Genomic DNA, 18532 nt, shown 5'->3' with positions numbered 1-18532 from the left:
GCAGCACCCAGCCTTGGGCTCCTCTGGTGACAACACTGACATTAGCCTGTTCCATGGCATGGATGAAGAACCTGGTTCTTTAGAGGTCCTTTCTCACACTGGGCCCAAATTTCCTGCCCCATATTTCTTGGAAAAAATTCAACACTTCTCCAACTCAAGTATTTGAAGGGCTGCCCTTTATGCCATGAGGTTAAGCACCACCATTACTTCTTACCATTTCTCATATGCATGACTTGGGGCCCGTTTCTCATCCTGGGTGTTTCAGTGCACACCAACAGAAACTTTTTTCCTCTAATCTCGGTATCTCATTCAACCAAAAGAATTCAATCATCTATCCATCCTAAAGCATCCCAAGAATGGCATGAGGGACTTTAAACCAATGTAGACCCTCCCAGATTCAACCAAACACCATAGTTCAATAAAATGAAGCTCATGTCACTAAAGTTTGAGATCTACTGGTTTAGAAGACGCCCTCTTTTTAAGTTCCCTTGGTTTCTTTCTAAATGTTATAGTGTTTATGGTTCTAAATAAAATCTATGATCATTTATAATTTCTTCTTCCCTTGCTCTATAAAACACACACATAATTTTCTTGACTTGGCCTCTGAGCTCAGATAAACATACCTGAGCTGTTCTGTACACAGAGTCAGATTCCCAATCCTGATGAATTAGAAGCAACTCATTAGTACCATGATTAATACGGTATTCACTCTTATTGACAATAATAAACAGGCACTATGAAAAATGCCTTAATGAGGAATTCACTTTTCCACAATGTACATACTCACTCTAAAGGTGTCTGGTGCAGCACGGAGTTTTAGAATACAGATCCATTTGGTTTCACCATTTTTCTACCTTACATGTAACTACAGGAAAACACTGTGAAAGCTTTAAAAGATAGGCTAGGGGAAGAGCAGAAGAAGGGGGGTTAATAATCTGACACCATTTTCCTTCCTCTTCAGGCTACAAAACTCAAGCTATAAATCTTGCAAACTGACTCCCTGGGACTCTATCTCATCAGGAAAATAATTAGACACCGTATAACATGATTGTAACCAAAATGCAGAAATAGTGGCTTGGCTTCCAGGGTCCATGTTATAATCACAAAACTTCACTCATTTATATAACATTACAGAGTGTTCATAAATCCGTTTAGCCAACTGATCAGTTGGCCCATCTGCCAATTAACAAATATGTAACAGATCTGAGGAAAAGGCAGAAGTCCTCATGCTGCACAAACCTTAGCTTCTTAGAGAGAGGGAGCCAGGCCGACAATTTCAGGGGATCTGCTGGCCAAGGAAGCCAATAAAATGGTGGGAAGGGCAGGGGGAGGAGAGAGAGGCCAGGCTACTGCTTACAGCCTCTTATTTAATTCTCACAACAGCTTCATGGAATAGGTAACGCAGATGAAATCTTCACTTGACAGATGAGGACGTTGGGTTTAGAAAAGATACCTGAATGGTGTACAATTACACAATTACAGCTGGAAGCCGGGACCTGAAATCAGCTGCCTTTTCCAGTGTATTCTCTTCCTCTGGTTCTTATTCTCAGTGAAAGTCAAAGAAAAGATAATTCTCATTCCTCTTCTGGGCACTGTACTTTTTCCTTCTGCTCACAACGCCTAACCTGACTTCATATCAGTGGAGTTGCCCGTTCAGGGGAGCTGTAGATTGAATGCAATTTTCATGGCACGCTGCCTTGGCAGTGCTGCGCTCACTGAATAAAACTATAAAGTCAAAATGATAGAGCTATTATATTCTTATATTCTTTCACCTAGATGAAATGCCTGTTTTGAATACTAATGTGCCCTTCCAGCTCAAGCCTGCAGCTTATTTGTTGTTGCTTGAAGGTGCCTTGGTTTTGCTTCACTGCATTTTGGTTAGTAGACGACAGAGACACATGTGAGGACACATGTAACTACAAGAATATTACAGAGGAGACGTGCAGCACTGATCACGTCTCACAGAGGAGCGATGAATTCAGGGCAGTTTGCTCCCTCTAAGGGGGACTGAGTTCCTCTGCCCTACCCCAATCCACAGCAGATGGCTGCTGTTTCTAAAACCTGGTGAGGGTCTTAAAAAATAAGTCATCCTAATGCATGCTTATTCGCCTGGGTTAGTGTTAGGGCTAGGGTTAGGGTTAGGGTTAGGGTTAGTGTTAGGGCTAGGGTTAGGGTTCTCTTGGAAGCTTACCAGTTCAGGCCAAGGTTAAATTTTTGCAGAGAAACTAGACTCCCCTTCTCCCAAAAAGGACATCATCCAATATTTTAGCTTCCCATCCATCCATCCGTCCGTCCGTCCATCCATTCATCGGTCCATCCGTTTACTGAGCACCTACTCTCTATCAGGCTCTGTGCTGAGGATACAGCAGTAAACAAAACACACATTCCTGTCCTTATATGTCAATTCCTATGATTCTAACTTTGATTCCCTCCTGTGAGAGCTTCCCATCCTTGTGGCTCTGACTTTCTCCTTAATGCCAATGAATCCCAAATCTGCCCCCTTGTAATTCTTCAGAGCTCCAGAGTCTTACATTAGAACGTCCACTATTTCCCAAAAGGAACACACACACCCCTGGTATACCTAAAACTAAACTCATTCTATTTTTCCTCAAAAGTAAGGGCACAGTAAATACAGAATAAGGTGGGTACAAGGGATACAGAAACACAGCAGGGAGTCCTATTTACTTATGTCGATACTCTTTCAAATGGTGCACAGAAGCTCTTTCAAGATATCCTTCCCATCCCTGCCTTTTTCCCTCCTGTCATCTCTCGACAGCCCTCCTGCCACCCCAAGCCCTGTGCTCTAGTCCCTGGCTCCATCAGGCTGTTCCTCATCACCTGTAACCGCTCCCTCGGGCCGGACCACGAGGCCACCACTGCTGCATTTCCAGCTCCTCAGCCTTCAGGTCTCGTGAAATTGGCCTTTGCTTCGGGAAGCTCTCCCTGACTCCCAGGCTGAGTGATGTACGCAAGCCATGGGCCTTTTCAATTTTTAAAAACCAGTATCTTTACTTCTTCAGTAACAAAATTCTTCCCACTGCACTTTAATTAGCTGTTTAGGTGTCAATCTCCCTCAGCACAGACTCTGATCTGTAGTAAAGCCTCAGTACTAGTTGTCGAAAATGGTCAGAATTGTGACAGGAGTGAATACAATGACCTAGTTGTCAGAGTAGGAGCTGTAATCACATATGTAGGGGGCTTCCATTCTCCATGAACAAGTCATAAAATGGATGTATTTTTAAATTTGCCCTTTATTTTTATTCAACTTATAACATGCACATAGTTCAGAGTCAAATAATTTAATGTCCTGTTACAAAAAGCAAACAAAAACCTAGCAGCAACTCCTGCCCTAATTCCTGCTTCCTTAAGGAAACATTTCAAGCCTTTCAGCTGATTCTTTTGATTATTGACCACCATAGCGCTAAATAATTTCCCATTGCTTCATTTTTTGACTTCCTTCATCTTGCAGAGTCTCTTCACTTCTCTTCTGTGATAGATTTTCTGCTTTCTGGACCCTATTTATTCCTTTCAGGATTACTCTTATCTTGTGGAAACATACCCTTCAGGAGCGTCCTTATAAAGGCAAAAGGAGGTAAAATGTTTAAGACCTTGGCTTCAAAAAAAGGTGTTTTTTCTACTCCCACACTTACCTGGTAAGTTGGACTGGGTATAGAATTCTAAATTGGAAATCATATTCTCTTAGATGCTTTAAAATATTCTCTTAAATTTTTGAAAACATTATTCCACTGTCTTCCAGAATACAATGTTGCTGTTGAGAAGTCCAATGTCATCTTCGGTCCCAATTCTTGACGTGACAGATTTGGAAATTTTTAGAATCATCTCTTTCGCGTGTCATGAAATTTCACAATGACATGGACCTCAGTGTGAATCCATTTTAATCTGCTATGCTGCTGCTCACTGGTTTAAATACGAAAAGCCATCCTTTAGTTCTGAATATTTTTCTTGATTCAGTTCTTTGACCCTCTCCCCTCAGCTGCACTGTTACTTTTCTGGCACTCCTATTACTCAGCTGTCAGACTTCTAAGAACGGTCCTTTAATTTTTCAACTCTTAGTTTCTATTTTTCATCTTTTACTTTCTGTAGAAGTTTTCAGCTTTATCTTCTAATCCTTCTTGGAGATTGCATTTCTGTTTTCTGATTATTAATTTCTAAGAGCACTCTGTTGTTCTCCAAATGCTCCTTCTGTGACACCTTGTTCTTGTTTCATAGTTGCAATTTCTTCTCTTCTCTCTTTGGGGATATTAATGATACATATTTTTGAAGTTTTTTTCTCTTGGCATGGTTTCTATTTCTTTGCAGTGGCTTTATTTCTGCTTGTTTTGGATTCTCTTTCATGCCTGAGGCTTTCCTTTGTTTTCTTTTTTTTTTTCTTTTAATAGACTTTATTTTTTTAGGGCAGTTTCAGGTTTATAGCAGAACTGAGCAGAAAATACAGAGTTCACACATAGCCTTCCCCACCCACACATACATACTCCCCTACCCTCAACATCCCTCATCAGTGTGGTATATTTGGTACAATCGATGAAGCAACACGGGCACATTATTATCAACCAAAGTCCACAGTTTACATTCGGGTTCAGTCTTGATGCTGCATTTTTTAGGGGCTTTGACAAACGCATCATGCCATGCAGCCACCACTATAACATCATACAGAATAATTTCGTTGCCCTAAAAATTCCTTGTGCCCCATCTATTCATCTTCCTTTGTTTTCTTGTTATCTAGTGGTGCTTAAGAAACTATTCCAAAATCCAGTGGCTTAAAACAACCATTTTAATACACTCATGAATTTGGTAGGTTAGGAATTCAGAAAGGATATAGAAGGGATGGATCCACAATGCCTGGAGTCTCAACTGGCAAGACCTGAAGGCTGGGGGGGGGGGGTGACTTGACAGCTGGCGGCAGGAATCACGTGGAGGCATGTTCACTCACACGTCTGGTGGTGGATGCTGACTACCAGGTGGGGCCTCATCCGGGGCCGTCAGCCAGATTACCTGTGTGCGGCTGTTTTGTATGTCCTGGACTTCCTCACAGCACAGAGGAATTAGATCCCTTTCATAGTGGCTCGTGCCTCCAAAGGCAGCTCAATGCCTGATCACCAGATAAAAATACCTTCCCTAACGCAGCCCTGGAAGTCACAGAGTATCGAAATCTGCTTACTCTATTGGTCAGCCAACTGGTCAGCCCAGATTCAAGGCGTGAAAGAAACAAAGAAGCCGTACCACTCAGTGGGAAGAGTGTCAAGGAATCTGAGGGCATGTTTTTAACCATCACAAACACCCGATAATCCCTGGCTGTCTGTAACTATTTTTTACTAAATAAAAAGCCAACTGGATTAAAAGCTGATTGGAAGCTCTGAGCACATAGGAAGGGTCTGTTGACTGTAAGCAGGATTGGAGCGACATGCCTGGGCCATTTCACTGGGGAAACCCAGAGGGTAGAATCTTTAGCTATTTTCTCTTGGGATGTTCAGATTTCAGAGAAGGCTCTGCCAATCTCTTGACTGGCTGCCAAAGTGACAGGAACTGGGGAGGAGAAGGAGCCTGGGCCTCAGTCTTCATCACCACCTCCAGGATGGTTCGCCATCATCTGTACCTGATTCTCATCAGACCAGAGACTCTTTATTTTTCTCTCTCTGGAAAGATACGCCAGCCTCTGCTGAGAAGCGGGAAGGACAGACGCTGTCTCCTGGGGAAGAGGATTCAGGCCTCTCAGAGCTTCTTAATGTGCTTTCGTGCACTCTTGCTATTTTTGGTCTTACCTTAATCTTCATTTTCTGAGATACCTAATGCTGCCAGTTCCTGAAGCTTTTGGGGAGTCCTGTGGAATCAATCAGGTTGCTCCTCACCTTTCCACACCCCGTTTGGGATTTGCTCACTCAAGACTACTAAATCCTTTAGTGCTTACTCTGTCTTCCAGCTTTCAAAATGAGGTTTTCTTGCCTTGTTTCAGATTTCTCCTATTCTTGTGCATCTACGCTTTCTTAGAAAAATCCCTTTATATTAACTTTAGTGAAGTTGCAGAAAGAAGCATAATGCATGTATTAGTTACGTTGTCTTTAACTGGAAGTCCTAGTAAGTAGGTATCAAAGAAGACAGAATCCTAGATGATATAATCACTACTAATTTAGGAATTTAGGTAAAATAAATTGCTGTTAACTTGTGACTTTGTCACATTTTAAAAATGAACTGGGGAACCATACTCTCCTGGGGGTAGATTTGGGGTGAAATAACATGAATTAACCATACTTAGAGACAGTGGCAGACCTCTTTTGCAACTTAACAGGAGAAAAAAAGCTGAAAGAAACATAAGGAGAAGAACTTTGAATTTTTTCCTAAGAAAGCTTAGGCATGAGGCCCTCAGTGTAGTAAGCATGGTTTCAATGGTTTCAAAGACATTTCTCCTTCAAATTGCTCAGGCTGATTGATGACTTGGTGGACTGTCTTCCTATGTTCCTCCAAACCAGTCTGTGTCTGGCCTGCAGGGATAGTAAGGGCACACAGCTACATTTTAGGATCCAGGGCTCCACTAAACGGTCTCGGACTTTATCTTCCAAGACCTCAGTACAAATGCAACCACAAAGGATGCCCTTCAGGGAAGAACAACATGAGGCTCCAGTTCAGGGTCAACAACACTTCCCGCTACCAGCACCCACACTTACAGGGGCGACAGATACTATCCTCTGTAGTAAGTAATCGCGAGCGATGCCACTCCGACACCATCCCCACCGCCCACTACACCACCGCCTCCTCTTCCTAATGCTCACTGAGCACCAGCTACGGGGCTGGCTAGTAAAGCTTCTTTTTAATCTTCCTCTCACATTACCTCCATAGCAACTCTATGAGGAAAGGACTCATTTTATAGATGAGGTAACTGAGGCTTAGAGAGGTTAGTAAAAGAGATCTGAGAGTCACTCCGGCTGTCCTCAGAGCCTGCACTCTTAAGGGCTGTGCCATGCTGGACCAGAGGGAGGAAAACACTCGCGATGCCTTTAAAAGTCAGACTGAGATTTGATACACTGAATATTAGGCAAGAGCTGGGAATGCGAAAAGATTCATGATGCCTGAAAATGTGTAGGTTTTGAACACAAAAACAAAATCCACACCAAAGAAAGAAGTTCAAAGGCCCCAAAACAGCCAAGCCACAAAGATCCCTCAGCTTCAACCCGATCTAGAGTGTTCTACAGAAACCCGAGTCAACAGGTAAGCAACAGGACACTCACAGAATGTCTGCTGGAAGTGAGACAATGTTGGAGCTTCTGGGGCGATGTTGTAGAAATGAGTTTTCAGAGCTCCGCTCACCAGTAGGTTATACGCCAGGTCAGTTATATTGATGCCCACAATTGCAAATGAATACCTGTGAAGTGCAAAACACACCACTGTGTGTCACATACAGTAAATAAACATTTAAAAAAGTGATCATTTGAGTTTTAAATTACTATTAAATTATCAGAGTCCCAGATTCCCCTACCCTCCCCACCTCGTCAATACCCTGAATCTTACAAATTATCAAAAAATTGCAATATTTATACCAAAAGAATGAAGAGTTCATATGCTTTGGCTTGGTAATTCCATCCCCAAAAATACGAGAGAAAAAAAAATCAGAAAATGACAAAGCTTTAATGCAAGGATAGTCATTTCAGCATTATTTATAAGGCAAAGACATGTAAGCTATTTCTATATTCTAAAGAAGGTGAGTGGGGAAGTAAATTATGGTAATCTCATATAACAGATTACAACTAATAAAAACTATATTCCTAAAGGCTATTTAAGCAGGATATTCGACCTTATGTACAGAACAAGCCAAATTTTATTAAACACACACAAATGTGCATAGAAAACAGGCTAGAACGAAATTCCACAAAATATTGATATGAGCATGTTAGAGTAATAAGATCAGGCTGATTTTTTTGGTTCACTGTCCTATATTTTTGAAATTTTCTATAATAAATCATAAATTACTTTTAAAATGAGGAAAAGTTTAATTAATATCGTAATACTCGGTATAGTTTCTAGTCCATTTTCTGCATATCTATCCAAAATTAAGTGAAATTGAGTTCTTAAGTCCTCTCTGCTAACATAAATTCAGCACGTTAAAAAAAAAAGGAGTTCTTTATTCAGGAATATTTTTGGATGAAATGGGGCAATATTAAAAAAAAACTTCTAAGGTAAATTTTTATCTAATAGCCTGATCCTTGATAGAAATCCTCGAAAGAAAACTAGCAAATACAATTCCAAATTATGATTTTGAAAATCTTTTCCACGCAGTTATAACTTTCCAAACCGCATCACTTGGTCACAGGAAAGTAGTATCAAATCATCATCCAGATAAATCAAAAACATATAAGCAGGTCCTTTTCAAAATTCAGCGGGGTTATAGAGTTCCATCAGGACAAGTGGATTTTCACCTCTGTCATCTTTACAGTGCTCTTGGGGCATTTTTATTCTGGTTCTGGCTCAGACTGACCACCCTTATATATGAAATCCACACTCACCCAATTGCTTTCTCCATCCTTTTCTTCTCCCATTCTGCTTTGCTGAATTTGCTGAATGAATGAATGAATGAACAAATAAGATCTGGTCTCTAATTGGTGCTTGTTCTCCTTTAATGTTTTTGTTAAAACTGTTGACTAGAGGCGGGGATGTCTGTAACTCACTTATCAAACACTAATCAATTTAAATGTCACTAATTAAATAGCCGCAATATAACTTACGTGGGGCTCAGAAATGGAATGATTTAAAACCACGCTACTTATCCCCATTTACTTTAGTGCAGCAGTGACTGACAGACCTAAAGGCCCAACACTGAGACACTCTTTCATATTATCCAGTCATTATCAAACAATACTTCATCCAAGAAACCTTGCCTAGTGTCTCCTCTCCTCTAACAAGATGCTCCCTCACCCTTTCATGACTCCCCACTGCATTTTGTTTGGTTTTATGGCATTTATCCCATCCAGCCTTACTTGTAATGTCTGGCACACAGCAGATGCCAAACAAATGTTTACTGATAAATAAATAATTGAGTCAGCGACAAAAAGAAAGAGGGAAAGAAGGGAGGGAAGGAGGGAAGAACACACAGGTTCTAAAAATTCTGTTCCAACAAGAGCTATGGCATTTCCTGTGGCTAAGCAAGACAGCTAAACCACAGCAGTTCCATTTTAATCTCTTTTTATAATTTGAGCTTCTGAATGAGACTGTTTGAAGAAAGAATTCTATAATAAAAGCATTGTGAAAATGCTGACTGGCATTCTATTACTTTGTGTCCTTTCTCACTCCCGTAATCTCACCCGCCTCCACACTGCCAGCGTCTTATAGACAGGAACCATGATCCCTCTTCATTGTGGCCAGTGTGCCCTTCCTTTGGTGATCTACACTGAAAAATGTGGTTAGCCTTTGAACTAAATAAAATTTTAAAGCTAAAGTTATTATGAACACTTAGCTTTCCACCTAAGCAGGAGAAAGGAGAATGCTCTACAGAACACTGCAAACACTACATTAAAAGACACACATGTAACACACACAGCACAGCCCACAAAAACATGACACAAAACCTGGATTTATATATACTTTCTACTGGCTTTAATTCAAAGTAACTGCCCTTAATTCATGTTAAAATAAACCACTTCTTTTTAAAGTGTGACTACCAATTAACACACCAACCAGCCAGCCACAGAGGCATCAGATTTTTCACCTTAAAAGAATAATACCCAAATGAAAATGAGCTGGGTGTGAAATCTAAGAAATTTTATATAACCAAATTTATAAGCACTTATTTTCTCTTCGACAAAGTTTATAAATACATAGCGTCTCTGTATTTGTTAAATTAAATCTCTGTCTGCATAGGAAATCTACGAAAAGGCCAAATGACCTCTACTCATTGGATTACTTATAGGATATCCTGATCCAAACAGAAGGAATTCCTCTCTTCAGGAAATACATACGCGCAATAAACAAAACGAACTGTCAAAATTCTCCTCTTAAACTTGAATCTACTTTTATCCCCCAAGTTACTTCAAAATTCAATAGATGGGTCTTCACGAGAGCAATAATGTATACTGTTTGCTGAAGGGCAGACAGGAAAGAACTTTCCTTAGTGTGCGTGGCTTTTCTCTGTCGAACACTTGAAATATTCAGAGACGGACAGAACTTATGCTGATATCACAGTGGGTCAGTATCCATTGGGCTATGGGCCAACTCTCTGTATTTTCTGCTCAATTCTGCTGTGAACCTGAAGCCGCTCTAAAAAAATTAAGTCTATTAAAAAATTAATTTAAAAAATATATATTTCTTTCAGACATTGGTGAAGGACAGTAGCATTTTCAACACATTCTGATTTGTCTTCAGTCACATTTACCATCAATATGAAATGATTAATACGTAAACTTCATCTAGTCAATTTTATGGTACCTTGAGGGACAGAGTGCACCCTTGCACACTCACACACACACACACACACACACACATAAATGCTAGACTCTTCTTAAATAAGAGTAATCACATAAACCCTCAAGAGTCTCCTCTCTGATGGTCAACAGAGGATATAAAACTAAAAGCCTTTCTTTCAGAACGGCTCATAGACAAAGTTAATCTCCCTCCAATGGCTAATCAAAAAATATTTTAAGCCAATTGTCACTTCTTGAGGACCATGGAGGATTCATGTCTTCTGGCTTATGCTCCTTCAAGAAATGCCACCTGACAGGGCATACAGACTCCTCAGCCAATTCTAATTAGAGAGAGGTCAGAGTCTTTATATCACAGAAGCATGCAATTCTGAAAATGTCATTAAAAACTGAAATAGCTCAATTTTAACCATGTAATATATGAAGAAAGAGGTAAGTGATTTCAGTGTTTTTCTCAAAGTAAAGGTAAAGAACATGAAAACTTAACATTATAAAAATTATAATTATAAATTTGGGAAGAAGAGTATAATTTAATGAATCTCAGCCAACTGAAGCTAGAAAGAATATAATAGTAAGGTCAACCTGTTTGTAGATTTTGAGAATGGTATGATAAAACGTTGGACTTATTTAGCAAACAGGAACACTAACAAGGAATCTGCCATGCTGAGGAGAAAAAAGTGATACAAAACTATGGGTGCAAAATAGAAGAACTCCTTATAATAACAGTGGTTAAAGCACGTATATACAATAATTACTTTGTCTAATAACGCAGTTAGAACTATGTTAATAGAAGAGCGAATTTGCTCTGTGCAACCAAATTCCCAAATAAAATGTCCCTCTCTTGGAGTAGATGGGATCAGAGTACGTGTGGAAATGTGGTCAGCCTTTAGGTGAAGTGTTCAAAATGTTTCTGCAATGAGATAAAGCCATGGCTGCAGAAAAGCTCTTAGACATTTTCCATCAGGTCTGTCTAATATGCTTTTTCCTTCACCAAAAACAGCCCAAATGTAATGAACTATGTTACATAGAAAGCTGGGAAATGTTTACCTTTTTGAAAAAGTTTCATGAATTTATATTTCTTTAAAAATTCTTACCCATGCTTATTCTAAAATAAAATAAACGCAGGAAAACACAAAAGCAAAGAAAAATACCTTATTTCCTCTTTAGTGATATCCCTTCATGTAATCAGTTAAAGACAAAAATTTAGAAAGGTAAATGAAAATGCGAACAATTGAGAATCTGCAATTTAATTAAGAAAAAAAAAAAAAAAAGAGCCTCAGCAATTTCAGACTTTCTCGGTGGGTGCCTGACTGTATGGCTTCCATCCTTTCCTCTATCCCCCCATCATGGTCCCCTGTCTCTGAGCTCTTTCTTCCAGACTCTACTTTATCCTCCTTCTGTGCTCACCTCCTCATCTTCCTAGACACCGTGGATTTTATCAGTCCCTTCAAATACGTATCTCACTTGAATGGTGCCATTTTACATCATGAATTCTGTAACAAGAACCTGACATTCTAACCTTCCTATCCAGCATTTGCCAAAAGGGGCTTGTTCGAAAGAGCTTTAAGCCTCGCTTCTGGTGGGCTGACTCTCCTGAGAATCTCACCAACAGAGCGATGCAGGAGATGGAGCTAACTCGACCTAATCCACAGAGCCTAATCTACCTTTTACTTTCAACAATTACCTGCATTTCGGATGAAGAGAATCAGAGAGGACCTGCTGCGCTGCTGCAGGATCCCGTTCCGCAAAATACCTGCAGTGGGAGGGAAAGAAGATCGCAATTCCACACCTGCTGAATTACATCATTTCAATCCAATTTGAGGCCATCCTGGACTCAGAGAAGGACATCTGGATAAGTATATAGCACTCGGCTCAGCTCCTCCAGAGAATGAACAGCTTTTCATGATAGAATTTTCCCACTATAATGACAGTATCAGAAGGTACCTGTATACCCTACATAGATTTAGGAATAATTCCAGTAGATTTGAAAAATTTAACTATGAATTTTGCCATTCCCCAGAAAGCCAAAGGTGTTCTTATTAAGAAGGGTTATAGATTCTCATTAGGAAGGCAGGAGGAGGTCTATCAGAAGGCAGAAAAGGCCTGGCTAAGGGGACATGGTGAGAGGCTGTGACAGCCAAAGGGCAGAGAAAGGATGACACTAGGGGAGGTGATAGAGGCTGCATTTCAAATATATTTTCTTGGAGAATATTCATGGGGTGGTAGAATCCTGGATGAAAATATCTTATGGAGCTTAGAGACGTTAAAAATAAAAGTCTGTTCCAGAAAGACATGGGCAATGAAGTTTCCTAACAAGTATAAAACCCTTACACACCCTCAAAATACATCATAAAAAGTGCTCCATAAAGACAATTATAAAATAAGACTATATCATACACTATTTAATTTGATGTGTGTATATTTCCTGCATCTATCTAAGGATAAAATACGCTCTTAAATTTTCTCTCAGAAAATTTCAAAGCTAGTCAGCAAATTTAGTGTGTGTGTCCATGATTATTAACAAAATTGAGTCTCTTTATATGTTTGTTGGCCATCTAGATTTCTTCTTTTGTATCTTGTCTGTTCATATTTCTTGGTCCAGGATATCTAAAAATGTCCTCAAATAAATAAGACAAATAAGCCAAAAGAGACTAATATACTGGATATGGAGCCTTTATCATTTTAAATGTCAACATTGGCTTTCGTTTCATTCCATTTATTGTGGCTTATCTTACAGCATATTTCAATTTCAATGCATGAGATTTATTTATTTTTCTTTTACATTTTATGCTTCTTTTTGTTTTTTTTCTTTAAGAAATTCCTCCTTATTCATGTATCTAAAAGATGTTCTCCTAAAAGTTGTAAAGATTGGTTTTTGACATTCAGTTTGTAAACTGAGTTGAGGTAGAGGTTTCATTTCACTTTTCAAATGGAAGGCCAGTTGTCCTAGTTCCATTTATTCAAAAGCTCATCCTTTACCCACTCAGTTGTAACACCACCTTTGTCATCACAGTTTACTTTCTTTATTCATTCACATTGCACGATAATGTAGCAATTAAAACATTTTATTTAAAAGTGGGTGATTATTCTGATATAAAGACCAAACTAGTGGTTACCAGTTGGGGAGGGTGGAAAGGGCAATATAGGTGTGCGGGAGTGGGGAGTACAAACTGCTGGGTGTAAGATAGTCTATAAGGATGTATTGTGCAACACGGGGAATACAGCCAACCTTTTATAATAACTGTAAATGGAATGTAACCTTTAAAAGTTGTATAAAAAGTTTACCATCTTAAAAAAAAGAATGAGTGATTATTAAACTTCCTAAATTTAAAATAAAAGTGAAGCTCTAGGGTGGAAATGGGTGCCATTAGAATGACTAAGGCTAAATTTTTTAAAAAATATATATCACCATCCTCACTAACAGGGTAGTGTCAAAGGAGACAAAACCCACCTTAAAAGGATTCCCTTTGGTTTGAAAAATAGTGGCGACAAACGACCTAATTTAAGCATGAAAAAATTATGAGCACAATTAGTTGGATCATAATAAATATGCAAAAGCCAGGAGAAATAAAATGATAAAAAATATAAAGTTAAAGCCTAAAAAAAAAAAAGTTGGATCACTAACAAGGGAACTAGGGTGCCAACTCCTCACTCTGAAAATTGGCACCTTATCTACTTGAGCAGCTGTCTTGCCTGTATTTTAGAGAAACCAAATAACCACAGATAATAAAGGAAACTGTCTTTATGGAATTCCAGCCACCAACCATGGGAAGAATAACAGAACTAGGAAAGCGGTCTTTGTTACAATTAATTGGTTCAGTGATGACCACGGGAGGAAATGGTTAAAGGGCTGACGGGCGGCTTCACAATGGGGCCATCAGACCATGATTCCTCTGATCCACCTCAGCACAGGACTGAGAGCGTGGATGCTGCGGGCCTCCCACTGTGATGTCAACATGAATCTACTCAAGCCTTTCTGAGTATCTCTGACTTTCAGGACACACTGGGGACGGGTACAAATGCAAACAGACAAATTCCAGATTGTGGGACATTTTATGGGACAGTTGACCCAGAATCTTGCACAAGTTAATGATGTGGTAGAGGAGGCAAAAGGAGAGGACAGAGGAGGACAGCCTGCTCTAATTAAAAGAGACCAGAGAGATAGAATCACTAAATACAATGTGTAGGTCTTATATGAAACTGGATTAAAACAAACCACTTGTAAAAAGACCTTTTGAGAGAACTGGGAAATTTGAATACGAACAGGATACAGATGATACCAAGAGATCATTGTTCATTTTGTTCAGTGTAATAATGGCACTGGGGCTAATGTAAAGTAATATTCATGTCTTTCAGAGCTGCATGTTGAAATATGAGCATGAAATGACAAAAAGTATAGCATTTTCACTAACACACTTCTACCAAAAAAAAACCAAGAATATAGCAAGTATTTCAAAGCCTCAATAATTACTGAATCTGAGAGATCAGGACAAAGGGGGTTCTTTATTATCTTCCTTCTGTTTTTGTATAGAATTGAAGTTTTTCATAATAAAAAATTAAAAACAAATTTGAGATTTGCTTAAAAGAATCCATCAAGTTTGCCAAATAAAAGGAAGATGGGAGTAGCTTTTTAAATTTTATGAACCTGAGTTCAAGTCAGAGGACTTGAGTGTTTTCTTAGAGTCTTCTGGGAAGTTGCTTTTGGGACTAATGACTCAACTTTGCCATTTCAATACGAGGAGACCGTAATATCGCTTTAAAATTCAACCATCCTTCATTTTACTTACTGCAAATTGTACAGTCCCAAAAGTCCCATTCCTCGAAAATCTGTTTTAGGATCATCACCTTGGAAACCGATTTCACACCATTGCTTAGAAATCCGGGACTCCAGTGGAGTATTGGGCTTCAGGAATTTCCACAACTGAAGACAAGAAAAAAATCAGCCTGCTGATATACGCATATAATACTCTTCATGCCTCAAATTTAGTAAAGTACGTGACTAGGAGGACCTTTGCAAAGCTGAATATATGCCAATACATTACAATTGAAGATCTGATCATCTTTCAATTATCTATGACAGCATTTTTCAAAGTATGATCGGAAGACTCCTCGGAGAGGCCCTAAAACCTTTTCAGAGAGCCTGGGAAATGAAAACTATTTCATAATAAAACTAAGAGGTTATTTGTCTTTTCACTCCCATCTTCTTATAAGAATACAGTGGAACTTTCCAGAGGCTGAACGACGTGTGATCATGTCATTGCTCTGAGGGCAATGCAATGTATACTTGCATATATACTACAGTGCTTTTAACCTTTCTGTTTTAGTTTCTAATCAGAAATATATATGTGTAAGTGTGTGTGTATATATATGGGAAGGGAGAACAGGGACAGTTTTGAGGCCATGCATTATTCAAACCTCAGACAATGATTATCTAACTTTATAGAGAACTTTTAGCAGAATTGTTAATAGAAAGAAAAGTGGACTGACGTGAGTTTCATTTCTCACCTATTACAGGGGCGAGAACAAGCAACGTACAGCTGAATAAAGATCAGAACTGTTCATGAATAAACCTCAAAAGATACAATCCCCTTTAAGAGTTACCTAAAATAATTTACATTATGATCAACTGTATTTTAATGGACAAATATAAATTTTAAGCATGATGCTCTTCACCGCGTAAGAAACTGGTTCTACTTTTCAAATATTCTATAGAAAGACATTTTCGGCACATGTAATTACTTGAGAGAGTGAAAAAGACTGAGACCCACAAATGTATAAATATGTGATGTTCAAACTATTAGTTCTTTCTAGTAAATAAAGATGGGCAGGTAAACAAATTTAATTTTTAGACTATAATATTTTACGTTATATCTTCATTATAGACAGGGACAAATACAAATGTAAAATTTCCTATCACTATTTCAGAAATAATTCAGCAATCTAAAATTGCTAATTCTATGTTACATGGATTTAAAACCTTAAACAGAACAGTAATACACAAACATTTTGCTTTATAGCAAATTGTCACATCTGACACATTATAAAGCAATGTCCAGACACAACATTGTAAAATGATTATAAATCAATAAAAAATGTTAAAAAAAAAAAAAGCAATGTCCAATGATAGGAAATACTATCAAAAAAAGAGTTGTGATAAAAAGACAAAAAAGAGTTGTAATTCATCAAAGTTATTTTAGGCATTAATCCAAAATTACTTATTATTCAAATGATATGATATTTTATGTTAGCAGCATAATAGTTAAATTCAATCTAAAGGGCAGGAGAAAAATTTCAGGGGAAGGAAAGTAAATCTAAAATGCTTGAAAGCAAAATACCAAACATGCATGTAAGTATCTTTTTATATTATTCATATAAGAATTTGCCAGTTCTCTGTATTCATCAAAACCGAGAATGTTTGAATTCACCAGAAGAGTACTAAAAACTTAAAGAAACGGTCTCTTTTAAAAAATCCTTTAGGAACTTATTTGGTTACTGCCACAATGGAAACAAATAGTAAAGCTCATCACATTCATTTGAACAATAATTTGAAGTAATCTCAGGTCTAAAAATATTTGGTTTCATCAAGTGAGTGGAGCAAAATGGCAACAAGAACCATTTCATTTCTACAGCTCGGTTATCAACCTTTATCTGGGGAATATTTAGTTTAGGGGAGTAAAAGATTTGAGTAATAAAATGCTTCAAAGAGAAATTTCACAGTATACCGTATATATGTATTTACATGCAATACAATGTGCATGTGCAGCCGAACTGTAATAATTCTACCTAATAAAACTGAAAAAGGAGGGAAAAAAAAAAAGAAATTCCACACAGGGAACTATATTCGATATCTTGTAGTAGCTTACGGTGAAAAAGAATATGAAAATGAATATACGTATGTTCATGTATGACTGAAGCATTGTGCTGTACACCAGAAACTGACACATTGTAAACCGACTATACTTCAATAAAAATAAATAAATTAATTAATTAATTAATTAAAAATTTTAAAAAAAGAAGTTCCATTTTAGTAATTTCATGTATCACAAAAGACTAGGTTAATGGCTAAAAAGTGTTCTTAGTTAAGTTCTTAGTTGTGTCTGCTTTAATGAGGGTCATTTGCTTGGAAAATGAAAGTCAATTGTGCTAAAACACTCTTGTGAAGTGCTACCAAGTATACATTTCCTGTAAGAATGCCTGAGTTACTGGATTCCCTTCTGACAGACAGGGTCTTCCCTGAAAAAGTAATGGGAGGAGGCAGGGTGGCCCTAAAAGGTGAAGCTGTTTCTTGCACCTAGGAAGCTGACTGAACATCTGAGCTAAGATAGTGCGCCTTGGTAGGGGGCTCTGAGGAGTCTCCCCACCTAAGGCTGCGCTACTGGGAGCAGAGTTATTACAAAGCCACCTGCCAAGTGCAGGAGACCAGAGCTAGGAAGGGTGGTTCCCGTGGGAGATGACAAGCTACAGATGTGGAACCTGCACGCTGTGTCAGCCCATCATCACTCATGGCCTGTGCTCTCTGTTTGATCTCTCATCCTTGCACTCAGTCTTTACTGCAACCTTATTTGAACACTTCTGCCCTGTCTCAGGTCTGCTGCAAACAGAAAGAACAGGGGCATTTGTCCATCTATTCATTCAAGGAGAAGCAGCTCTGCCCATCAGGAGAAGATCTTTTAACTCAGGGTTATATATATTTTTCTATTAAGTACATGAATTCACCTAAAATTTTGCCTTTACTATTAATTTGGTTAAAAAGCATTTAACAGAAACTCCATCTGAATAACATATGGACAGTGCTACACGAATAGAAAGTGATGTTAATCAGTTTTATCCCAGCCTGCATTTAAGTGATCATAAAATCCAGATTTCTTTTTCACAGTTTAAGGCTCTAAGTAGAAACACTGATAATGGTCTCCTGTATTTATAAATCAAAGCAATAAAACAATACAGCAATATATTACTCAAGTCTCTAAACCAGGGGTCAGCAAACTCCGTCTATAAATGGTCAGAGAGTAAACATTTTAAGCTTGGTTGCCATATAGTCACGGCCACAACTGTTTAATTTGGCCATTGTAGTACAAAAACAGCCACAGACAACACACGAATGGATGAGT

General features: G+C 38.5%; 1 protein-coding gene across 4 annotated transcripts in view; it reads right to left on the bottom strand.

Annotated features, from left to right (window-relative positions):
- ELMOD1 (ELMO domain containing 1) overlaps window positions 1-18532 on the bottom strand; it is a 73719-nt gene that overhangs the window by 2961 nt on the left and 52226 nt on the right. For all 4 annotated transcript variants that reach the window (XM_045516542.1, XM_074356868.1, XM_074356867.1 and 1 more), the window contains exons 7-10: window positions 15209-15342; window positions 12106-12174; window positions 8514-8564; window positions 7242-7375 (exon numbers count right to left, since the gene is read on the bottom strand). In XM_045516542.1, coding sequence (XP_045372498.1) covers window positions 7242-7375; window positions 8514-8564; window positions 12106-12174; window positions 15209-15342 — 388 coding nt within the window. The remainder of the gene's footprint in view (window positions 1-7241; window positions 7376-8513; window positions 8565-12105; window positions 12175-15208; window positions 15343-18532) is intronic.

The sequence above is a fragment of the Camelus bactrianus genome, chromosome 33, assembly GCF_048773025.1.
Source record: "Camelus bactrianus isolate YW-2024 breed Bactrian camel chromosome 33, ASM4877302v1, whole genome shotgun sequence".
NCBI classification, from domain to species: domain Eukaryota; kingdom Metazoa; phylum Chordata; class Mammalia; order Artiodactyla; family Camelidae; genus Camelus; species Camelus bactrianus.
Note: the sequence above shows the minus strand (reverse complement) of the source record. Positions and strands in the feature narration are given on the sequence as shown.